Raw genomic sequence first — 24,476 nt, forward strand, 5'->3', positions numbered from 1 at the left:
GAACATAATTTTCGATTGGGAAGCGTTCAGTTAAATTTCTAATAAATAAATGTGCAATTTTATGAACAACATGTTGATTGTTGAACGAATTAATAGCATGATGATGTGAAATTACTTGTTGACAACAATTGTTAATTGTGGCTAAAAGTTAGCAAAAATAATATTAATTGTTGTATGTTTTACTTTGATGCGCACGAAATATAATAATTACTATTTAATACAAAATACAAATAACATGCAATGAAACATGTAGCTAAAGGTAAAATTTTTGTAAACTTTTTGATATGTGATGATGATTTGAATACATTAAAACAACAACAAATAATTATGAGGATATAAAAATAATTGCATAACTTAGCCATAGATATATAAACTAATACCAAAAATAAATAATTATAATAAAATACAGTAGCGAAACGCAAATTTAGTGCATAAATAAAAAACAAAAGAAGATATCAGAAAATGCTATTTGAAGTATAGTAAGGAAATGGAGAAAAACTCGTTAAACAATAAGTGTAGTCTCGGCAAGCCGAAGCACATGTCTGGCCCCTCTCTCCTTATCTGGTTTGGGATACTTAACAGATCTTTTGATTTGTATTTGTATTAATCCAAAATGTTGTTTTTATTTTATTTTCAAACTTTTGTCGAGGCTTATGGAAAAGATTAGGGGAGGGGCTTAGTTTAGCAATATTCATGGCAATTCAATTGTATTAACGACATTGATAAATCTGAATTTGTAAGCAAATAATTTAGCGAGCATTTTGTAGGAAAGTGTAGTTAAAAACTAAATATATAATAATAATTATCAAATTCAAAAGTAAATCTATGTGCATAAGTAGCGAAATATTCAATTGTAAATAGATTTTTAATGTACACGTTGAGGTTTTCTGTTTTGACCAGAGCTAACAATTGTTAATGATGATTATTTCAACTATTGCAATGTTAGATTTATAATCATTTGGTCATTCAAACACACACATTCAACACACACGAAAAAGCTTTAAATAATTTAATTACAAATACATTATAAATATGAACAGTCATAATTTTGATATCACTATCATTGATCAATTCCATTGTAGATACATACTTGTATTGAAACAAATTAATTAATTATTTAATAATCTAGCCAGCTAAGTCAATGTCGCCTAATGTGAGTTCTATAAGCATAAAAAAAAACAAATATATAAATAATAATAACATAACACACATACAACAAACACACATATGAACTATGAAAACGCAACTACTTTTCAAATACCAAAAGAAACAAACAAACCCGAATAAATATTGAAATTAATGCAAAAACTGCAACAGGCCAGCAAAACCCACAAAACACTCGACACACAACATCCACAACAACAAAACAAAGAACAAAAAAATCAACTGATAAACAAAGCTTTTATAAAACTATTTAAATATATTTAAAAAAAAATTTCAAAAAAATAATAATCCTGCCAAGTAACATTCGAATACCTGCTTGATGAAGAAGATACACCCGCTTTTGCTAAAGAAAAACAAAAAATAAAACCAAAAGAAAACGAGAAAATTTAATAAATATATAATAAAAACTACAATTTAAAGAAATAAATAAATGAAAGGCTAAATACGATTTTTATACTTTCGATATAATGATTTTTTATACTAAACGTAAACTCTTTGAAATGAATCAAAAAAAAAAAAAAAATAAAAAAATTACGAAAACTGATGGATTTTTTGGGGTATCAGCAAAAATCGAGTACACGCCATTTCGAGTGTAACGTATTTTTTAAAACGGATTGATGTTGAGTTGATGCAGAAATCGTACTTACAGTCATGTGTACTGTACATACGTATAGTATACTATATATATATATATATTTACAAATATACATATATATGAACCCTAACTGCAACTATGGAACGAGAGCACAAATTTTGTTGAACAATAAACAGACACATACATACTATAAACACCAGGACTCAGATACTAACAGAGAAATAATTTTTTTAAAACCACTTTCAACAACACACACATACACTAAATCAAGTATATATACAAATTCTCAACTAAACATATATGAAAATGTATGTATGTTTTTTGCTAAAGTATCGCACAAATTGGTCACGGAAGTATGCTTTATGGAACGCCCCCTTAAAACATACAACTCCCACAGCCATGCCCACAACATATAGCTACAGCAGCAACATTTTCTAGCTAAATATATCACATATTTTCAGCCTATATACGCGAATTTGTAAATAAATATATATGTACTTAATAATTTTACCTAAAGAACACTTTCAAGCATTCATTTTTAAATAACTTTAGTTTTCTCCCAATTGCATTTGCATATGCACAATGTGTCTCAATAATCGAACTAATGAAATAAATAATGATTGAAGAATGAACACATGGTGCATATCTATCATCTATGTATTAGATATCAAAAAAGCATACTTTAAAACATAAAAAATGATGAAGATGAACTACAATAAATGAGCAAGTGGAGAAAAAACATTAAACATAGATGAAAAACACAAAAACACTAGTGCAATAAATAACAAATTATTCAGTATAAATGTAAAATTAAATACATTTAAGTAAACGCTTTGTAAAATACATATAAACCATTTATTAAAATACAAAACAAAAAAAAATGGAAAACAATAAAAAAAATAAACAAATAAAACACTATTGAGTAATAAAAAAGCGTTATGCATTGACATTGACACACGTGATTCGATATCTCATCTTATAAGCATAAATCAATAAGATAACAAGAATAAAGAATAAATTAAAGAAACATCTCTTTTATAATCTGTACAAGTTTATTGTAATTGGAGCAAAATACCTATTACAAATTTAAGTTTTAAATATGATATTAATTAAATTTATTGAATAGCGCGTCCAACGCCATCAAACGCCTTATTCTTGTGATCGGTAGCATTAGCACGGGCCTCATAATTACAAATGGTGACACCATGGTAATGCGCCTCACTAAACTCTCCCCGAAGACCTGCAAATAACGGAAATTATTAGATACTCAAAGAACTGAATACAAAGTGAACTAACCAATATAATAGATGCGCGATTTGTCATCACCGAAATTGCTGGGAAAATACAGCGACAAATGATGTACCGAGGAAAAGGTCACAACTCTGTGAATATTATAAATGTAGTCAAGTTGCAAATCCCATTCTGTAAAGTTAATTACTTGGGTGAGTATTCAATTTCTCCTCGCACATCGCGTGTCAGTTCAAACTCCTGATCCGCTTTGCCGTGTGCATCATCAAATGTCATCTTTGGCCGATTCTTAAAACTGTCAACAGACATGAATCATAAGAAATCAAAATGTTACAGGTTACATTAGATGTACGCACATTTTGACCCTGTTAGGATGTGAATCATCATTGGCCCCGCATATAATAATACCCTTTAGCTTAATGTTGCCGGTGAATGGTATATTGAATAGGAGTTCTTCATCTGCATCACTTTGTACATACTAAAAATAAAAGTATAATTAATATATAATTTGTTTAACATATTAAAGACCTACCTTGCTCGTGTCCTGACGCTTTTCGTATGGCTTAAATACAGTTTTGCCGCTGCCGTCATTCTCTTCGTTCAAACACTCTGTATTTTCGAGGTCGATTTTTGTATACAAACTGTACTCGATGCCCATTTCCAGGGCATGGTCGACATCGGTCGCCTCGTGACCACAGCCGTGTCCATGATCGTGTGAATGACCGTGTGGCATATTTAAAATTAACAACTTAACACAAAATAATACTAATGTGACAAGAATTTAATGCAAGTAATTGTTGAATGTTATTGTGCATATTTATCGATTACTGCCTTATCGATAGTTGGAAAAAAGACACTTGTCGGTAGTGATGCACTGCGTGTCAGTGTTGCCGAAACAGTTTTATTCCCGTCAAATCTAGCTAAAAACAACGTAACGGATTTAGCGATAAATTAAAATTTAGGTGTTGCAAATTTCAAAATACCATAACTTTGCAATAAATTAATAATTTGATGAAAATTTAAAATTCGATATTAGATAAAATTAAGAAAAACATTTTTATGAAGGTCTGAAGTTTGTCAGCCCAAGAGGAATAATGTTCCAAATTTAATTCTGAAAAAAATATTAAAAAATGCAGAAAATTCAAAAAAAAAATCTGCAATTTTTTTTTTTTTTTAATGTCAAATAAGGTAGAACATTTTTAGGTTATCCATTTGCCAGATCAGAGAACTTAACAGGGTGTCAGCCTTTGGACCGGATGTCAGCATTTGGGCCAGGGGGCAATTCTTTGGTAAAATTAAGTTTATTATACATATATATATATGCAATTACAATTTTTTTCTTAATTAACATTTAAATTGTCCTATTTAGGTAAAACTAAAAAATAATAAAAATCATATTGATATGAATAGCAGTTGCCTTGAGCCATTACGAATAATATTAATAATTGAAAGCTTAATAGCCTTTTTTAATTGCAAACAATTTAGTTGCGGAAGTAGTTTATGGTTGCTGCATCACAGTGCGCACATATTGAAGAACATCTTGATGGACCAGAATGCCCATGTGATCGACCCCTTGTAGCGCCAAAGTCGATATTGGAAAGCTTGTGTATCCTGCCCAGTGTTGACAAGCGCGCAACGATCGTTGATTAACAGTGCCATCGCCAATTCCCATAACAAGTTTCGGGGTTTCCCCCGCAATGCTGTCCTTTTTATACTGCAATCTGTCGAATAATATTGAGTAAATGATATGATTTCTTTGGAATAAAATTATTTTTATGGTTTACCTCTCCACTGTGCTGACACCATCTCCGTAAAGGCAGTGCAACTCGACATTTGGAGGACTAAAGTTAAAGGTGTAGCGCATGGTGTCCTTTCGCATTTCCCAGCCGGTTCGGTAATCAATGTCATTGAAGAATTGCTCCAACTGTGCCATGGTGTAATTGCGGGATGGAGTCTCCGCTAGCACATCGGAGGGTTTCCAGAAAAGCGGTGATGGCAGCAACCAAGCGGTCGACGGATGCGATATTTGTTCAGCTCGCAATATTTTAGCGCTTAATGCAAACGAATCCAAGTCGTCACCCATGGCAAACACTTTGACCGCTTTAATGCTGCCTGCCCAGGCGCCAGCCAGGCTAATTTGACGGCGCACATATTGGGATTTCCACTCCAGTGTTTGCTCCTGTAGGAAAACCAGTGTCATGGGGCTTCCCATGCTATGCGTTATAAATGTCACGGCCGTTTGATTATTCGCCTCATATGCATCCTCCACAAGCTGCTTCAGATCGATAAAGAATTGTTTGTTCTCATCTGCAAGGAATTGGTTATATAAAATGTACAGTTGGTAAATTATTTTAATTTCTATATACTTGGCGCCCGTCGAAAATCGTAAGGTGCTCCCAAAATATTATGACGTCGTTCGTATCCCAACTCCACCAATACATTGGCAATGTCCTTAAAATATGCTCCAGCCTTATTTCGAGTGGGATCTATCCACTCCACAACCTCGGGAGTACCCCAGCCGGGTATACGTGTGTCCACGCCGGGAGTATTGTGCGTTGTACGTGTTACCTTATCATAGTAAAGCTTCACATTGTCTATCCAACAGTAGACCATTGGTATCACTAACTGTTCCAGATCTAGCCATAGGTTATACCAGTCATTTTCTTTCTTGCATATAAAATATGGTGCGTCCGATTTGCTTAAGCGTGCCTCAAGCTGAGAACCGCCATCACCTGGTACTGAAATTTTCATACATACAGTTAATCAAGAAAGTGTTTTGGCAAAATTATAACATTTCTCTTGCCAAAAAAAAAAAATTTTTTCTGGTTATTTATTTTACTTTTTTTTTACAATTTTTTATCTTGGCTATGCTTCTTTGTGAAAGTTAAAATAAAGTTAAAGTCAGAAACTTAAATTCAACTTAGAAAAAATATCGATGATAAAAATTGAACAAAAAAATAAAAAATTTAGAGTTAGGTATATATTACAAATCCAAAATTAGATACAACATTTAAGTAACGTTTTTTTTTAATTTTTAAGTGGTTAAACTTAACGGTTTTTTTTTTTTAAATTCTGTTAACTTGTTCTTGATGATAATAAAAGTGAAATAAAGTTATTGTTTTAACTTGTTAAGAGAGAACATAAGCAACCAAAATAAAATAAGAAAAAAAGTTTCTTTTTAATAAAAAATTAAGGGTATTTTTTAAACTCGTCAAATCAGTGACTTAAATACATTTGACCGTGACCTTGTTTTTTAACTAGTATATTCAATCAATACCTACCAAATATAACAGGCGATAGCTGTGGTTCTTTCGGTGGCGGGGAAGGAGGTGCAGGCACACTGCCTTTTTTACTAAATGGCCAAAAGCAGCTGCTTTCACTCAATAATGTTATGAAGAGCAGCAGGCCGAAGAATATGATAATAATATAGTGTGGCTTCATTATTATTATTATTGCGCGAATGACTGTTCCTCAATTTATACCGAGGCTCAATTGACTGTTCGGTCAGATAATGGTAATTATAGTATTAAGGTTTACTGTTGTCACAAACAAATGAATCACCTCCACAATATTAACAACAATTGATACTTAAATATGTATTTTATATGCATTTGCTGTTACACATTAAACACCACCAGCTCCAAAACTTAATTGACCTTTACATCTGCAACTGTAACTGTAATTGCAATTGCTTGCAATAGCGGTTGTTTTCCGCATCTGAATGTGGCGCGATCTTGACAGTTTGTCTGTTTGTTGTTGTTGCTTTGCGCTGTTATAAACAAAGAAATGTTTTCGGAGATTTCGTTTGTTATCTATCATTCAATTTCACACTTTGTTATTGTTCCGACTTTTTGCGCAGCTGCTTTCCAGTGTTGTAAGATATGCACTTATTTTTCATACTGATGTCTGTAGTTGTTTGGTCACTTTCAGTGCTGCCAACTTTTTCTTAAACTTGAAAATAAGGACGGTTTTTTTTTATGTCCAAAGTAAATTTCATCCGTGAACGCAATGTCTGTGGATATTTTCGTTGTATAAAATGAAAACTTTATTCGCTAATTGCTTAGGGGTTTATATGCTCACATTTGAATTGTGCGCCGTTCTAATCTGAATATTCATGAATGATTGACTTCTTTTTGACTCGTTCATTTGAACTTGTTCTAAGCGAGTGGTGACAGCTCTATTTCTTATTCGATATATTGTAAAACCGGCAATTGCATTACATTTTTGTTAGCGCGTTCAAAGGCGAATTTATAAGTGAAATTTATTAACTCCAATTGTAGGATATAACGGAAGGAGAGCATAATGCCGGAGCTATTCAGCGTGCAGCTGTCGGATGTAAAGAAGGAGTTGCGTCGCGGTATCATTGAGTGCTCGAAGCGCGGTTTGTTGCACAGCACCAAATGGCTGGCGGAGATGCATCACGGATTAGGCGATGTTCACATCGACAATGCGGCGCCAGATGACGATCGTTCGTTTAGCGAGTGCCAACTGGAGGGTATTGCACCCGCCGAATACAGTGATTACTTTCTAGCCAAGAGCTATTATGATGTGCGTGAATACGATAGAGCTGCACATGCCGTAAGGAACTGTGAATCGGATGTGCCGCGTTTTCTGCATCTCTATTCTACGTACATGGCACGGGAGAAGCGACGCCTTGACTCCACCACAGATCAAGCGAATCTCAATGAGCCGAATCAAATGCGCGATTTGACGGATCTGCTGGCTACACTGCGATCAGAATACGGACGCAGTCGCTTAGATGGCTATGGCATCTATCTGTATGGTGTGGTGCTCAAAGCCTTGAATCTCAATCAGGCTGCCGAGCAAATGCTCTTGAATGCCATTAGTCTGGTGCCCATGCTGTGGAGTGCTTATCTGGAGCTATCTCCGCTTATAATGGAAAAGAAGAAGCTGCTCAGCCTGCAATTGGGCAAACACTGGATGCGTCACTTCTTTATGGCACACACCTATCTGGAGTTATATCTAAACGATGATGGTCTTAAGATATTCGAGGATCTGCAAACGGCGGGATTCAGCAAGAGCATCTACATAACAGCCCAAATGGCATTGGTTTATCACAACAAACGAGGTGGGCTACTAAGAAACTTGTTACCAATATTGTTAAGCTCATGCTGTTGTACTTCTTGCAGATGTGGACAAAGCCATTGAGCTGTTTCAGGCGTTACTTGAGAACGATCCATATCGCCTGGATAATGTGGATACTTATTCCAATTTGCTGTTTGTCAAGGAAATGAAAACCGAAATGGCCCAATTGGCCCACAAGGCTGTTAGCATTAACAAGTATCGACCGGAGACCTGTTGTGTCATTGGCAACTATTACAGCATACGTTGTGATCATCAGGTGGCAATTTCGTATTTCCAGCGGGCATTGAAACTCAATCCCAAATATTTGGCTGCATGGACGCTGATGGGACATGAGTTTATGGAGCTAAAAAACACAAATGCGGCCATACAAAGCTATCGCAAAGCGGTGGAGGTCAACAAGCGAGACTATCGTGCCTGGTATGGCCTGGGACAGGCCTATGAGATTATTAAAATGCACTATTACAGTTTGTATTACTTTAAAATTGCCCATCAATTGCGTCCGTACGATTCGCGCATGTTGGTGGCACTGGGTGAGACATACGAGAAGCTGGAGAAGTGCGAGAATGCGGTGAAATGCTATTGGAAGGCATGTGATGTTGGTGATATTGAAGGCATTGCCATGTACAAGCTGGCCACCTTGCATGAGAAGCTGGGCGACCATGAGACGGCCGTCCATTGTTACATGATTTACTGTGAGGATGAACGCGCTGCCACCGATAAGCAGAGTCTCTATCAAGGATTCATAACGCTGGCCAACTATTATGAGAAGAAGGGCGACTTCGAACGTGCTGCCTGTTATGCCTACAAGTGTCTGGATTCGGATGATGTAAGCTAATAAGATTGTGCAATCTTTGACTGCTAATTCTTAGATTATTATTCTCGTAGCGCAAAAACGAAGCTAAGGCGTTGCTGAAGACAATCGACTGGAAGCGCAACTCCGAGGGCCAAAAGAAATCGAAGACTGCAACAACAACGGTGGCGAATGCCGAAACCAGCTCCGAGGATGAAATGGAATGGGAGCAATTGGATGTGCGTGTACGTGTGCCACTTACCACAATAGCAGATGGTGGCAAGACGACAACAGCGACAACCACAACGACTGCCACCTCAACAGCGACAACAAGTTCATCGTCATCCTCTGGCAACGCATCTGGCTCGACAGGTTCACGACAACCTCGATCAGTGGCCGAGAGAGTGCGTCGAACGCAGTCGGGTCAAAGGAGTCACACAGCTCCAGCGGCAAACAGCACGGCAACAACAATAGCAGCGACGACGGCAGCAACAACAATCAGTGTGGATGCGCCTGCCACAAGCAGCACATCAGATGCAGCAGCTGTTGTGGCAGCAGTTACCGCTGCCTTGGATGAAACAACAACCTCAGCGGCGGAAATAACGCCAACAGGCTCCGAGCAGCAGGCAAACAACGATGGCAGCTCCATGGAGATATCTAGCGTATCCATCGACTAGGTAAATGAGCAGAAATTTTAAAATTGAAAGCATTACTCATATGTTATTTGTAAATTGTATTGAAAAATGAATTCATGAATTAAGCTAAAGTGCAACTTAAACAGCATTAAATCTTTAACTTAAACAAATCATCGTGATCCTCCATTGGAAAACAGGTCCTATACATTTGTATTTGTTAAAAACAAGGGTTGTGAGTTTTCAAAAATCACACACGAAAAAAAAACATGTGAATGAATGAGAAAATCCTAAATAAAAAACTATAATAAATAATTAAATTTCAATTTATATTAAGCAATCCATTAAAACTGTTATTATCAAACTTTATTATGCGAAATTTAAATACCGGTTAAATAGATATATATAAAATAAAAGTTATAATATGATTTCTAAATAAAAACTGAAATATAATAATAAGTTAGTTAATAAGACAAGGTCAACAAATAATTTTAATTTGATGCTTTTTATTTAACTATTATATTCATTACATTCCCTGTTAAAATCTAATTGTAACATATTCCTTTTTACGTAGTCTAGACCATTATGGATTATATAGCACGTTTTATGACCACATGTAACGAGATTTTGAATCCGATTAACAAGAGGATCAACATTAATACCAATATTATTAGATCCCTACCAAATTCATCGCCATCCATGTCGAATTCTTTGAGAAACTTTTCTGATGAATAGAAAAAACAAAAGTCCTTAGTACATGGTAGCTGACCACGATCATAACCGTAGATGGCTCGCATGAGACCTTCGAAAATGTATCGAAAGTATGAAATATCACAAATCGGACGAAGAAACCAGGATAATTCACGCAGGCGTATAAAAAAACCGGAGAAGAGCAGAAATGGTATGGAGATTGCTGGTACTATAAACATGGACAGCTGCAGTTCGCATAGTGTGCCACTAATCACCCCAATAAAATGTCCAATAAATGCAGTTAACACACAAATTGCCCAGGACATGGCAAAGCGATAAAATTCCGGTGGTTGACCCGTCATAAAATAACTAATGCTAAGAAAAAGTGTTGGACAAATCAACTGCAATGGTAAATCCGCCATCACCTTGGATATGAAGTAGGCTCTCAGGGAGTAGCAGCCATTGTAATATTCCCGCATGAATACTGGAGAATCCTGCAGGACTAACAATATAGAAGGCATAGCATTGCCAATAAATACAAATAATATGATAAAGAATAAGCAAGACACATTGCTAATCACTTTGTCAGCATCGTCGCCAATCTGCCAGTAGACCACGCCCAGCAACAAAGCCACCACAATGTGCATTATAATTCGCAACTGCACGGCCATCTGTAAGACAATCACTGATTTAATAAATTGATTAAGCATATATTAGAATTATTTATGCACCATATCCCTTGCCATGATATGCAGATGTCGTTTAAGGAGCACACGCAACTGAACGCAGAAATCCACCCGTTCCGTGGGTCGAATTAACTGCAAGTCAGCACTCGTTGAATCCGTCATCTTGATGAGCGCTGCTGAAATATAATTAATGCACAGAAACGGCGCAGATACAGCAATAGATTTGGAGTTGCAGTTGGACAAGGACAAACAGAAACCACAGAAGAAACAGAAACGGAGTCAAATGCATTTGTAGATGATTAGCAACAGACACACAGATTAACACATAATCCAAGTGATCTTACTTTGCTCGTTTGGAGTTGCCTTCATGAAGCTCTGTAGTCTGTCGTATCTGGCCTTGTTTTGTGAGATGAGCGTTTCGCAGCGTTGATTCGATGATTCGCTACCAACTTCTAGCACTAAATTCAAGACAAAACATTAGTTAATCCTTTAAATTTAATTTCTCACAAATCTTCGGCAAAATGTCGCCAATAATTAGTTTATGACTCTACAAAAAATAAACCACAACAACATCACATAGCAAATGCGCTGCTTCGAGTCGAGGCGCTGAACACAATTCAATAAAGACAAATTTCTCGTGTTGCTGTAGATGCTTTTTTAGAGCTCACTTGCGGAATTTGTCTGCTCCTATAAGAAATCAATTAGCTCACCAAAGTCGCCGGGATTATAATACTGTGGACAATTGTAGCCTGCCGTCTTGAAGCTTTCCAACATGTCGCACTGTGGTCCTGAGTAGAGCACTTCGCCGTTGGAGAGCACCAGGATATCGTCGAAAAGTTGCATCAATTTTGAACTGGGCTGATGCACTACACAGACCACAATTCTTCCCTGGTGAGCCAGTTTCTGCAAATAGCACATAACTTGATAACTGGCGACGCTGTCCAGTCCACTGGTGGGCTCATCGAAAAACATTATGGGAGGATTGGTAATCAGCTCGATCCCAATCGAGAGACGCTTGTGTTCGCCTCCAGAAATATCACGCACCAACGTCTGCCGGCAGGATTGTAGATTCAGCACATCAACAATCTCATCCAGCTGCAAATTGGGCAGAATTAAAGTTAGCTCATAATGTTGACTGCTTTGTTACCTACAATTTGTTGCTTCTGCTGCTTCAGTGTGGATGTGGGTAGCTTCAGGTCGGCGGAAACTCGCAACGTTTCCTCCACAGTCAGTAGACCATGTGTCACAAAGTTTTGTGCTATGTAGGAAGACATCATGCGAAAGGAATGCAGTTCTCGTGGCTGTCCATTGAGCAGAATCTGGCCAGAAACATCCTTGACTCTAATGGAGGGATGATTTTTATACCCGTTATTCGCTGTTAAAGAACTACGTCTTTCACTTACACTCTAAGAGCTAGAGACTAGATTCGGCTAACAGACGCGTATTAACCCCACGTTAGCATTTTCCGGCCTCACAAAAAAAAACCAGCATAGTTAAAAAAAAACACTCTTTTAATATTTTTAATCATCGGTTAAATATAACGAAAGTTGTTACTGTTTTAAGTTTGAATAATAACGGCTGGATTTTAAAATAGATACCATAAAAATGTATATATTTAAATTAGTAAATGTTATCTTATTATCTTGGGACTCGACTTGCTTACATTGATATTGAACAGTTGATTGGATTAGACTCACTTGAAACCCGCTAGAATATTTAGCAGCGATGATTTGCCGGCTCCAGATTGACCAAGAATGGCCGTAAGGCGACCCGCTAGAAAGCTCCCGCATGTATCGATCAGTATTTGGTTAACACTCTTGTTGACTGGCGTCTTGAGGCTGTAGCAAAGTTGGCTGAAGTGCAGCTCCAATGTCGGCTGTTTGATTAGGTTACCATTTGGTTCTATTGGTGCCACGTTATTAGTCATTATGCCTTTGTTTATATTGGAATAAAGAAAGTTATTCGGCGTCAGTTAATAAATAAGAACCTGCTCTAGTAACGAGCGAAGATTGACTGGTGAGTCGGTTATCAGTGCACCCGATTCATGTGTAGTTCAAAGGCCTGCAATATTTGTTTCATCCGAATGCAGATTAAAATCTTATCGCTCCTCACTTATTGCAGCTGTATAATCGCTTGCTATCGCTGTTAATAAAATAAAAAAAAAATATATATTTTTTTTTTCAGATCCTGAACGGAGTTGTTCAAGTTGGTGTAACGTGTCTGTGGTCAGCCGATAGACAGACTGATATCAACTCAAGTGCTTTGAACGACTACGAAATACTAAGAAAATTGGCTTTGCTGCTAAACAAATTAAACATCTAACTATTACGTAAGTATATCAAATCACACTATCACACAAAAAGCAAGAGTTTTAGTATGCCATTTTGCTAGTTAGGACTTAACCTATCAATCAACATATAACTCGATCTAATTTTCAATATTAGCTGTATATATTGCTAGTCACCTTTCGCACCCTTCGTGCTGCTTTCGTCACTAGCGCGAACTGCCGTCCTCAGTAATATTACTATCAGAAATTAATTTTATTTGAATCAAAATACACTTGGCCCTCGCTTAACACGGGGGTTACGTTCCTGGAAAACCTCGTGTTAGGCGAAATCGTGTTAAGCGAAATCGTGATAAGCGAAACATGAATTCAGTACACAATAAGGAGTTACGTCCCTAAAATTCAAAATTGGCAGCAAACAAATTTTTGATTGTTCAAATTTGGTCTCTTTTAATTAAAGTTTTATACATTTGTTACCAGTTACTAGGTATATGCATTAAATAAATGTATACCATTCATATTTTAAAAATTAAAACTTGGTTTTAAATTAAAAAGGTTACTTCACATAATTAATTAACGGGTTAAACTTTTTAAAAACTCAAAAATGTTAAAAAGTAAGAAGATCATATGTTTCTATTTATTTTCGTTTCAACATGTTTTCTTTTTCGGTTGGTTGTATGGTTGCTTACATATCTGGAACACCCCTGATTATTTTATTTAACTTAACAGTTTTAGAAACTCGCCTAAAATTATGCCAAGCTTATGGAATTTTTGATTTATTTTGTTCTTGAAACCTGAGGATTAATTGCGGTGCATGAAAATAAAATTCATCAAAATTTACGAAAAAAAAGAATAGTATTATTTATTATATCAATGGAATCTTCTTATCTTACCATTAAATAAATATGTAATTGTCTATACGTTGCAAATTACAATTGTGCCAGCTGCTTATCAATTTCTAGTTAATTCTAGTATACAGCACAATTTATAAAACAATTGCAACTGTTTTGGGGTCGCCTAACAAACAGGTTTTGCTCTCTGTCACTTAACTAGACAATAACTATATCCAGATAAACATTCCCCATCTAGTTACAATATTTGCATTATTAATTAATTTCGAATACATTAATTTAATTGTTTTAATCACAGTCTGATTGCACTCAATTAACTTTTAATGTCGAATATCAAATTACGCGTCTGGATCGCCCAAATGGAAATAAATTCCCCGCTTCCAGCACAATTGTTTGACCACTTTCCACTGCAATGCAAAACACAACTGAATTCAATTGCTTTCAACTGCTGCCGGCAATTGGAAATAATCATATTTCCTATGTATGATCGAACTGCAACATGTTTGTGTTGCGTCTTGGAACCTACAAAACTGGTACATCTTTTATTTGTTGGTACATTGAATAAGTTTTGTTCAAAATGGTACATATTTGTATTTTACTTAAATTTGTATAATTATGAAATCGATAAAAAAAAAATGAATAGATAACTATCATCTATTTTAAATACTTGGCTTTTAATTATACAATAATAAAATATTGCAAGCCCAATAAGAAATGTACCATTTAAAAAAAAGAGGAAAAACTGATCCAATGCCAGCAATTAAAAAAATTAAACTATTTTTGTGAAAATGTTTCAAACGTGTTTGTTTCTGATAAACAGTTGAAGCAATACAACGCACAAAAACTAAAGTTTCAATAAGTCACTTTACAATTATGAATTCAAAAATAACTAATAGTATTTATTTAAAATAAAGTTCACCCAAACATTTGAAGCTTAATAAAATATTTACACACTCTTAAAAGAAAGCAATAGATGATTGGGTCGTTAGTACGATTGTAGACAAAATACATTTCTATGCTAAGGTTATTATTAAGTCTATACAAAAAGGATTGTACAGTTTTTAGGGTGTCGGGGGATTGCTTGCATGTATGTATATCACGATTTCCTTATGCTAAAACGCTGTTCATATTTCTTTGGCACATGGTTCTCTCATTATTATTAAATGCTTACAGAAATCATAAATATATATATATATGTATTGTATGTGTATGTACTCCTACTCGTAATAACAAACTCAAACTCTATCAACTGTGAACGGAATGTAGCATAGGATGGCTGTACACTTTAATATGAACTCATCTGAATAATCTCAATCGAAATGACATAATGTAGAAGGCAAGAATGCGTAGCATTATCAGCAGGCCTAACAGAAAGAAGAAGGCCAATTGATAGTTGGCATGCTCCATGTCCAGATTCTTGAGTATATACTTAGGTCGCGACAGATGACAATATATCTCGTTGCATTCCAAACGTGGTCGATCGTAACCGAATATGGCCAACATGGAACCGTCAAGACTATATTTTAGAAATGATATATCAAACATCCAGCGCAAATATAAGGGTGCATCCTTTTCCTGCAGAAAGAAGCCGCTAAATTGCAGAAATGGGCAGATAAAAAATGGACCCAGTATCGCTCCCAGATTGAGGCTCAATGCAGCTCCAACAGCCAAACCAATGCTCTGGGCAACCAGTGCTGTCATCAATACAATTAAAAAGAACATGCCAAAACGCCAGGGTTCCATCGGCTGCCAGGTCATCAGATATGTGGGCAATAAAAACAAGGAACTACAAATAATCTGTATGGGCAGATCCGCCAGAGTTATAGCCACATAATAGGAGCGCAGCGAATACCAGCGATTAAAATGCTCCCTCGAAACGATCGGAAATTCCAAAGGAACTGCAATAGATCAAACCAAAATTACAAATCAAATTAAAGTCATACACAAAAACAGTTTGAACTTACACTTGACCAGAATGCCAGAGAAAGCGCAGTACATGATAAACATATTGGTATAGAAGACAAAGCGAAAATTGTTCATCGAATTGCTGGCATCGTTACCAATGCCATAGTATAGAAATCCAATAAGTAAACCAATTGTCAAATGGATGGCAAATCGCATCGTTGTCAACGAGCTGTCCCGCCAAATGAGCAAAAATGTTCTCAACAACAATATGCTGAGCTGTCGGTAGAAGGGCGTGGCATAGACATTCTCACGCTTGCACAGATTTGCCGGATCCAGATCAAGCGAAGGCATCGTTGGTCTCGGTTTCTTCTTTTTCTTTGGCTTACAACAGTTGCCATCCGACTCACTGGTCATGCCACCCATTTGACTATCCCAAATGCGAGAGGAAAGCTCATTTATGGGCGTCAATGGTTTGAAGTTAAAGTTCTTGGCCGAAAATGGATGAGATGACATCACAGGCGCTGTTACGGGCGTAATCAAACCAGCTGACATCATTTGTTCTGCAAATATAATAATAGATTTAAAAAAAGGATCCTCTTTTGTTTATGCTGTCAACTTGATCACTTACCAACTTTTTTAATGGCCGCCAGTTGGGCAACACGTGCCGATTTACTTTGTCGATAGTCATCATTACGTCCATTGTCCATTTGCGCAATCAGTTTATCCACTTGTCGCTCCTCCTCCGTATCATAGTCATGTGTAGCTATTTCCATTACTATAAAGCACAGATTAACGTTTAAATAATTCCACTCACAAACTTAAAGACTAACACTTAATACACTTGCAGAGCGTTGTTGATTTTTGTTTATTAATTTTAAAATAAAAATAATTTAAATGCCTTGAAAAAAAAATTGATTTTTCGAACGATCGTTCATATTATATAGAAGTTCGTGTTAAGCCAAATGTAGTTCGGATGTATAAAATAAAATTACAACGACAATAATAATAAACCTTAATTTTGGCACGGAATTTTTAAAAGTCTCCTTTAATTTCAGGACAAATATTAATAGTCTCTGCAAGAATATGAAAAGTTAGTAAGTGCGACTTACAATAGTCCGAAGGATTGTAGGATTCGGGACAGTGGAGATTAAGTGCACCCAAAAATGGCACCAGATTGTGGGCTCCGCCAGCGTAAATGCATTGACCCTCAGCAATGGCATACAAATGATCGAACATGGAGTAGGTCAACGCACTGGGCTGATGTATGGTACAGATGACATTGCGACCCTCCATGGCCAGTTTCTTGAGTAGTGTTATCAGTTGATTGCAGGTAGAGCTATCCAGGCCACTAAAAGAGAATGACAAAAAGTTTTGACTCAAACATCTTTCAGTTAATCTTAATGAGAGCATACGTGGTGGGTTCGTCTAACACCAGAACGGGCGGATTGTTGACTAGCTCGAGGGCAATGGCCAAACGCTTTCGTTGACCTCCACTCAGTTGACCTGTCCTCGTGTTTCGATTCTCATACATGCCAATCGCCACGAGAATGCTATTCACACGCTCCCGTTTCGCTGTTGACGACATGTGTGGCCCAATTTTAAGATTGGCCGCAAAATGCATTGCCTCCTTGACACTCAGAAATGACTGCAATGTCGTATCCTGTGTGATAAACGCCACATTTGGCTTAAACGCCTTTAGATCTCGCGGTTTACCATTGATGCGAAAATCACCAGAATAGCCATAAGAACTGCAGAAAAAAATAAATTCATAAGGTAATATGAAGATGTTTGAAAGTAATGGGGCTACATTACATATATCCGGATAGTATATTTAGCAGAGTGCTCTTGCCTGCACCAGAGGGTCCTGCAATTGCATTCAGCTCTCCGGCACGAAAGGAGCCCGTTAGACCCAATAGTATGTCTTTATTCTCTAAAAAAAATTAAATGGATAATTAATATTAAAATTATATAAAACTGGTCGGAAAGGCTCTAGTCCAGATCCTGACCTTACTACCTAATAAAAACTACTGAAACTTTTGGGTGCTTGTATTGCCTTAATTTTGAATAACTTCGGTTAGCTATTACTGCCGTTCTACTAGTCCGATCTTGCTGCGGTAAAGTGAGATAATAGATAATATTTATAAATAATGTTAAATACCATAGAAAGCGTATTATCTAAAAAATGGGCGGAAGTGGGCGTGTACCTGTACCACCTGCGTGGAGTCTAAAGAAATCTGTGTGCTCAAATTGGTGGCTATATCTCTTTTAGTCTCTGAGATCTAGGCACTCACACAGACGGACATGGCTATATCGACTCGGCTATTGATGTTGATCAAGAATATATATACTTCATACGGTCGGAGATGCCTTCTTTTCCCTGTTACATACATTCCAAGAAACACAAAGTACCCTTTTATTTATTTTTTAAGTAACGGGTATAAAAATATATACTTGAATATAATTTATAACAATAAGTTCTCTAAATTGCTAAATTATATTAGAAATAAGAAATGAAATCAATGTGTACTCATACACTTGGCCAAAATAAATTAGATCTTACAATATAAATTAATAGAGGTCGACGAAGATTTCTATTTAAAAATCTAAATACACATCTTTAGTAATTTGTAGCAGGGAATAATACCAAAACCGGTACCGGAAGCGTTAACCGAAACAAACCGTTTTATCTTAAGTATCGAAGCCGGAACCGGAACCAAAATAAATTCTTTTTTAAAAAAAGCCGAAACTTTTTTTCTGTATGTATATATATCCTTTTTTTTTATTTAAAATAAAAAAAAATGTTGATTTGCTAAATCATATGTAAGTAGACTTACATATGACAGACTTCCATAATAATCTTCAAAACTGAACAGATTTTCAAGCGAAATGCCATTTCTCAAATTCGTTCTGCATTAAAATTAAAACCATTTCATCCAAAAAATGTTGCATCCAGATCTCGATTTTGGATTTGAGACGCTAAGAGACGTTTAATTTTTTTCTAAAAAAATTAGGCCAAATTGCACAACAAATTAAACTCGTAAATTTGCTAGATTCTGTCTGGCCAACTTTAACCAGTTATAATTATGTAAAATTTAAACCGAATTTTAAACGGATGCCATGTTGGTCTCTAAAATATGTATTTAAATGACTGTTGCTACATTCTAGTTCTATTGACATCGTACAATATTTAATTTAGTTTAGTTGGAGCTGATAAGAGACCCCGTTCCCATTATTCCATTAGAAGCGATCAATGTGCGTTAATCGTCTTTGAAAATGATAATGTCGTAAAGAAACTTTTGTCCCATTAGGCAGCGACATGTGATATGGCCAGGTTTATTGGTATTATGCCCTAAACAATACAATGTAGTTGCGAGCATACCGGACGCTTATCTGTTAATTATTTTAGCCAAGTATTTGAGCATTCGCTAATCGCTGGCTAACTTCTTAAAACGCGCGTCTTACTATCACTTATCAGTTCATTCGATTTTCGACTCGAGTTCAAAATCTTATCGCTCCCCTTTTACGAGCATTTTTCCAAACAGGTGCATGACAGCGATTTCGATTCCAGCCATATGTCTGATATATGTGATAATGCGCCAGATGTTGTACAAATTTGCTAAGTTATTTGTTATCGGTTTATTGCACTTATATTGTAGCCTAATCGGTTAGGAGGAATACATCAACCCTACGATGTACCCTACGATATGTACATATGTATATATGACATGGACTTGTGCTTGACATTGCATTTTGCACTAGAAACAATAACAAAATGTAAGTAAATCGAACAAAGATTAGGGCTCCTGCAAAATGTTCTCATTACTCAAATGGAACTGCAGTCTATATAAGTCAATAAATATATACATTTATATTGGTGTAACCTAATACAAAGCAATACCGATTAGTTACCAATTAAAAGTTAAGCTCACTCTCTCTCTTTCTCTCATTCACTAAGATTGCTTATCTTTATAGAATGTTGCAGGTGGATTTTCCGATCTTATAATATATTAAAAAATATATACAAATAAATATATGCGATCAGGGCGAAGACCTTTATTTCTATGCTATATAATTTATAAATTATATTGAAAACTTTTTTCATAATTTTAAATGAAAACATCCAAAATAAATTTTATTTTATTAAACCTAATTTTAAATTAGATAAGAAAACTCTAAAATAGATCATAGATTTCTCAGTTTTCGTTTAGAGTAAAAGTTAATTTTCCAACCAGAAAACAGACCCTATATGTCAAATGAAAGGTATTATCCGTTAATAACTGCATTATTTTCTTAATAAATTATTATCTTCTTGAATGATGTTTCCTGTGATGTCTTTGATCGTAAGACACGCATAAACTGACGGCAATATCCGGCCATCGTTAATTAAAAATTTGAGTTTAATTTTCACACGCTATTATTTTAACAATAAGGAAACACGCAGTGTGAATCATTCTAAAGCCCTGTTTAAAAGTGCAAATAAAGCTGCAGTAGGAAGAACACAAAAAATACTAATAATACGAAAAAGTAATGAAAAATAACAACAAAAAGAAACAGGAAAATTCACTCAATTGAAACTGCGATGATACGGCAACAATAATAATAAGAATTACAACAACAGAAACAACAAAGAGATATCAAATGACAGAAAGAACATGCATAATATTTAATGGATCTAAAGTGATATTAATTAAAACGTTGACGACCTTTATATTGTTTTAGATTTGTTGCCAGGCTAACTACTATAGTTTGATGCTACTTAGTTATACAGATACTATATGCATTTATCTGCATTTGATTCAGCTATATGAATAAGTCTATTCATTGATGTACGTGTATCATCTGTCTGCTTCTCTCGTAGAATTATTTTTCTGTTGATATTCATATCAATTTAATTACTTATAAATCAGATAAGTCCTTTTCCCTAAAATTCTTAACTATCGTTCAATATTGTTACATACATATACATATATATTTTATTACATCTTATTTTTTTTTTCGATTTACCATCTTACTATATTTTAGCTGTTGTATTTGTCCTTCTTATGCAGCAAAAAGCTCATCTATTTGTCATCCTGAGCCTGCATATTATTTTAAACTATTTATTTACAGGTCAATATAAAGGTTAACTAATGATTGTTTAACATTAGCATTATAAACATAATCTATGTATGTCATAAGCAATTATGCAGCTATGAACTTGTCTGACACGTGTTATGATTTTAACGAGAATCATATTCATTTATGGCTTCAGGTGACTCGAGGTGACTCATTCAAACATTGGGGTTGCCCATAGTTCTGACAATAACAATAACTCAATTTACGATATACCAGACATAAGTTTTATCAATTTATTTATTACAGAATGAATGCATACACATACAGAGTTGTATTTATTTAGTCAAATTTGCATCGTTTACTTAGAGAAGTTCTAGCTGGAGAATTTTGATTATAGACACACATATAAACATTTCTATTTTTACTGAGTGTAGTACAAAACAAGTTTGAATTACCTTTGAAGGTCTGTTGATAAAAAAAACCTTAATTATACCTAACACATATGTAAGTAGCGTGTACTCAGATATCTGTTGTTGGACTCAGTTGTTGTAATCCACAATTCTTATCGGTTCGTCATTTGTTGTAATATCGTATGAACGTGTTGACAAAGGTAAACATGACACTCTCGTTCGCCTATTAAGACAAACTGTTATGCAAATATATATATAAAGAAAATATAAAAAAGCAACTCGTTGAACCCAATCAATAAAAAACCTGACGACCCCGTTGGACTGATCATGCTACAATTGTAGACAATCATAAATTATATACTAAAACTCTTTATAAAATTCTGTTTTAAATTTATTAATTTATTTGAAATTGACCCTTGCACCTGAAAAAATACTTTTGATTCGATCAATCAATGATTTCTCAATAAATTTAATTCATTGTTGTAGGTTTTTTTTTGCCCAATTTTAATCGTTAGTCATTATTATCAGCAATTTTATTTCTTAGGCTTTTATTTTAAACTTAGATAAGCAATAAAACATGTGGAACCAAATACTTGAGATGAACAAAAATATTGATATGTTTCTCGTTAACCGATAATCTTAACGTTCTACAACAAATGTTCTATAACAAAATTTTAAAGCAGTGAAATAACAAAAAAATATATATATATTTGTGTATGAAAATGTATATAAAATTATCTAATAGAGAATATTGTTGTTCGAACTACTTAGAACCTTCGAGCGTTTGCATATCTAATAGATCACAATTTGTAAAGCCGTCCATCATAATTATAAATCATTTTATAATCAAGCATACTCATTTATTAATGTGTGTACATTTTAAAGCTCTCTACTCGTATTTATAGGCTTACCTCAAGCTGAACTAATTAATTCAACAATTAATATGTGTTGTTATATACATTTTTATTTTGTATGCATACATATAAACAGTTCAAAGTTTGGTCTAGTCATTTTGTAGGTCTACGAACCGAAACTTGTCGAAACACGCATTAAAGCGTGACTTTGCCCAAGAACACCTACAATATCAGGTATGAATACATAATTATAGGCCGTGCTATAATACAGTTGAGCTACACTGAAAACAACATTTATTTCCCATAAAATTAAAGTTATAACGTTGAGGAAATGTTTAATTTAATTAATTTAAGCATTTTTTCAAGAACAAATTTTAAAAATTCTTGCCAAGTTTCCTTTTACATGGTGATTTTAAATATTTTTTAACAAAATTTATAATATAACATAAGAAATTTATTTAATAAAAAATACATAGAGATCAAATTTAAAAAAAAGTTATTTTTTAAGTTGTGCTTTACAGAGGAATACTTTCCCGATATCATTCGAGTATTAATACTAAATACTAATTTGATCACCTATGTAGTACAGACTTATACTAATACTTATACTTAGTTTATTTGAATTTCCCTAGACTTTTATACTTTTAAATTAGCAATTTGTTTTTTTATCATTTCAGTTTTAATATTAAATAATTAATTTAAAACCATTTTAAATTTATTTCAATGTCAATCAACTGTTCTTAGTTGACACTGAATCAATAAACAATTGTAAAGTGCTTACCTCTTTTAAAGAAACCAAATCGGGTGCTATATCGCACGTTATCGAATTGAATGTCAATCTTTTTGATCGTTTTGTACTGCTCATGGGGAAATATGGATCCAGAGGAGCTATCGCTGTGGCTGGTCGAGCTGGTCGTGTTGTCACCGATGGTTGCATGACTCTCAGAGCCGAGTGGTGTGCCATAGACCGACGGTGTGGCCGACAGAGCACTTGTCTCCTCCACAGCGAGTGGTGCTCCATGGTCAGATGATGATGATGATGATGATGTCGTTGGTTTAGATGATGATGATGGTTGGATGTGCAATGTCAGATGCGGTGGCCGCTTCGAGGTCAACTTCTTGCTAGGTACTGGAGTTGTTGGACGGCCAGTTGTTAATGTAGTTGTTGTAGTTGCTGTTGTCATTGCTTTTTCATTTGTTGCAATTTCAGTGTCGGTGGAGGCTTTGAGTTTGTTTAGCTTAATGACGTCATCGGCCGCACCCGTCACAGTGGGCGAAACGGCAGTCGCCAAACTCCAACTGGACATACTGACAAAATTTTACAGCTTTGTTTATTCCGTTTAAAATGGCGGTGTCGGTTTGTGCACAAAACCATCAAATTATAATTACTTGTTAATTTAAATACTTTAGTTAACAGCACTCTGTTTCTAGTTTGCTCTGTCAAGTGCGAGTCAAATTCTTTTAAATATTGCTAATCCCTTTGCTCTCTCACTCTCGCTGTCTCTATTTCGCTGTTGCTGCTTGTCAGAATAGGCGCGGCAATGAAAAAAAAAATTTGAATAAATAATTGTTAAAAGCAACTATGATAAAAGCGAAATGTTCGCCATGCGAGTAAATGAGTTCTGCCTATTTGTTTTTGTTTTGTATATATTTTTCGCCTCTTTTTTGTGAGTGCTTTCGCGTTTGAAGAAAACGAGGCGAGCGCGCTCTTTTTATAAACCGATTCCCTCTACATGTGTGTGTGAGAGTGTGTGGGTAGTATTGAGAGTTCATTAGCTTTTTAACTGATTGGATACCGGCCCACAATGGTGGGGGCAAGGCGGCGAGAAGACGTTGTATAGGGCGCCGCTGCTGCTGCCGCTGTTGCTAATCAGAACTTGCCCCAAACAAGTAGGCAGAAAATAGCACACAAGAGAGCACATGCTGTTGTTGTTATCTCGATTTCGTTGTGATGTCAGCTGCTTTGCTCTTGTTGTCTTTGTCTGACATTGCTATTACACGTTTGCTCTCTAGAACTCTCTCTGTCCACTCTCTTAAGGCACCCTTTTTGTGATCCTGTCAGTTAATTGCCTTTGTGAAACCAGTTTCAGAGTGCCTTTGTTTTGCTCTCTTGCTATCGCTCTCTTGCGACTTGACACTCTTCGTAAACAAACAGGCTTGAAGATTTCCTTGTTTGAGGCAAGTAACTGAATATTTATTTATATTA

General features: G+C 35.3%; 5 protein-coding genes across 6 annotated transcripts; 1 reads left to right on the forward strand and 4 right to left on the reverse strand.

Moving 5' to 3' along the window:
* Positions 1-2,790: 2,790 nt before the first annotated feature.
* On the reverse strand, positions 2,791-3,791 carry LOC117780420 (PITH domain-containing protein GA19395). The gene is made up of 5 exons (XM_034616942.1): positions 3,540-3,791; positions 3,364-3,485; positions 3,198-3,302; positions 3,056-3,141; positions 2,791-2,999 (listed from the first exon to the last, which is right to left on the reverse strand). Exons 1-5 carry the CDS (start codon positions 3,738-3,740, stop codon positions 2,875-2,877), a joined length of 639 nt encoding a protein of 212 aa, XP_034472833.1. The 5' UTR covers positions 3,741-3,791; the 3' UTR covers positions 2,791-2,874.
* Positions 3,792-4,475: 684 nt separating this feature from the next.
* Positions 4,476-6,857, reverse strand: LOC117781630 (phospholipase A2 group XV). Its single transcript, XM_034618415.1, has 4 exons — positions 6,289-6,857; positions 5,374-5,745; positions 4,792-5,314; positions 4,476-4,728 (listed from the first exon to the last, which is right to left on the reverse strand). The coding sequence occupies exons 1-4, from the start codon at positions 6,446-6,448 to the stop codon at positions 4,506-4,508; spliced, it is 1,278 nt and encodes a 425-aa protein (XP_034474306.1). The 5' UTR covers positions 6,449-6,857; the 3' UTR covers positions 4,476-4,505.
* A 318-nt stretch (positions 6,858-7,175) lies between these two features.
* Positions 7,176-9,865, forward strand: LOC117781948 (cell division cycle protein 23 homolog). Its single transcript, XM_034618835.1, has 3 exons — positions 7,176-8,096; positions 8,158-8,939; positions 8,999-9,865. The coding sequence occupies exons 1-3, from the start codon at positions 7,310-7,312 to the stop codon at positions 9,578-9,580; spliced, it is 2,151 nt and encodes a 716-aa protein (XP_034474726.1). The 5' UTR covers positions 7,176-7,309; the 3' UTR covers positions 9,581-9,865.
* Positions 9,866-10,021: 156 nt separating this feature from the next.
* LOC117779964 (ATP-binding cassette sub-family G member 4) lies at positions 10,022-13,053 on the reverse strand. Of its 2 annotated transcripts, none has more exons than XM_034616320.1 (6): positions 12,609-13,053; positions 12,063-12,252; positions 11,622-12,006; positions 11,256-11,369; positions 10,957-11,087; positions 10,022-10,896 (listed from the first exon to the last, which is right to left on the reverse strand). In XM_034616320.1, exons 1-6 carry the CDS (start codon positions 12,836-12,838, stop codon positions 10,126-10,128), a joined length of 1,821 nt encoding a protein of 606 aa, XP_034472211.1. In that variant the 5' UTR covers positions 12,839-13,053; the 3' UTR covers positions 10,022-10,125. The 2 variants fall into 2 exon arrangements, with proteins under 2 accessions (XP_034472211.1, XP_034472213.1); XM_034616322.1 differs by having other exon boundaries at positions 10,126-10,896; positions 10,957-11,084.
* A 2,240-nt stretch (positions 13,054-15,293) lies between these two features.
* LOC117779963 (ATP-binding cassette sub-family G member 4) lies at positions 15,294-23,577 on the reverse strand. The gene is made up of 7 exons (XM_034616319.1): positions 23,052-23,577; positions 17,764-17,881; positions 17,364-17,699; positions 17,061-17,299; positions 16,580-16,726; positions 16,011-16,511; positions 15,294-15,944 (listed from the first exon to the last, which is right to left on the reverse strand). Exons 1-7 carry the CDS (start codon positions 23,575-23,577, stop codon positions 15,343-15,345), a joined length of 2,469 nt encoding a protein of 822 aa, XP_034472210.1. The 3' UTR covers positions 15,294-15,342.
* Between the last annotated feature and the right edge of the window lie 899 nt (positions 23,578-24,476).

The sequence above is a fragment of the Drosophila innubila genome, assembly GCF_004354385.1.
Source record: "Drosophila innubila isolate TH190305 chromosome 2L unlocalized genomic scaffold, UK_Dinn_1.0 4_B_2L, whole genome shotgun sequence".
NCBI classification, from domain to species: Eukaryota; Metazoa; Arthropoda; class Insecta; order Diptera; family Drosophilidae; genus Drosophila; species Drosophila innubila.

Coding starts and splice junctions, on each gene's coding strand:
- LOC117781948 (XM_034618835.1), top strand. CDS start 7,310: ATGCCGGAGCTATTCAGCGTGCAGCTGTCGGATGTAAAGAAGGAGTTG. Junction 8,097..8,157: donor GGTTTATCACAACAAACGAG/GTGGGCTACTAA, acceptor TACTTCTTGCAG/ATGTGGACAAAGCCATTGAG. Junction 8,940..8,998: donor AGTGTCTGGATTCGGATGAT/GTAAGCTAATAA, acceptor TTATTCTCGTAG/CGCAAAAACGAAGCTAAGGC.
- LOC117779963 (XM_034616319.1), bottom strand. CDS start 23,577: ATGTCCAGTTGGAGTTTGGCGACTGCCGTTTCGCCCACTGTGACGGGT. Junction 16,727..17,060: donor CTACAATCCTTCGGACTATT/GTAAGTCGCACT, acceptor TGTGCTTTATAG/TAATGGAAATAGCTACACAT. Junction 15,945..16,010: donor CTCTGGCATTCTGGTCAAGT/GTAAGTTCAAAC, acceptor GATCTATTGCAG/TTCCTTTGGAATTTCCGATC.
- LOC117781630 (XM_034618415.1), bottom strand. CDS start 6,448: ATGAAGCCACACTATATTATTATCATATTCTTCGGCCTGCTGCTCTTC. Junction 5,746..6,288: donor GCTATCGCCTGTTATATTTG/GTAGGTATTGAT, acceptor TGAAAATTTCAG/TACCAGGTGATGGCGGTTCT. Junction 4,729..4,791: donor GGTGTCAGCACAGTGGAGAG/GTAAACCATAAA, acceptor ATTATTCGACAG/ATTGCAGTATAAAAAGGACA.
- LOC117779964 (XM_034616320.1), bottom strand. CDS start 12,838: ATGACTAATAACGTGGCACCAATAGAACCAAATGGTAACCTAATCAAA. Junction 12,253..12,608: donor AATATTCTAGCGGGTTTCAA/GTGAGTCTAATC, acceptor TCCCTCCATTAG/AGTCAAGGATGTTTCTGGCC. Junction 10,897..10,956: donor ATATCATGGCAAGGGATATG/GTGCATAAATAA, acceptor ATTGTCTTACAG/ATGGCCGTGCAGTTGCGAAT.
- LOC117780420 (XM_034616942.1), bottom strand. CDS start 3,740: ATGCCACACGGTCATTCACACGATCATGGACACGGCTGTGGTCACGAG. Junction 3,142..3,197: donor GAAATTGAATACTCACCCAA/GTAATTAACTTT, acceptor TAATATTCACAG/AGTTGTGACCTTTTCCTCGG. Junction 3,000..3,055: donor ATCGCGCATCTATTATATTG/GTTAGTTCACTT, acceptor CGTTATTTGCAG/GTCTTCGGGGAGAGTTTAGT.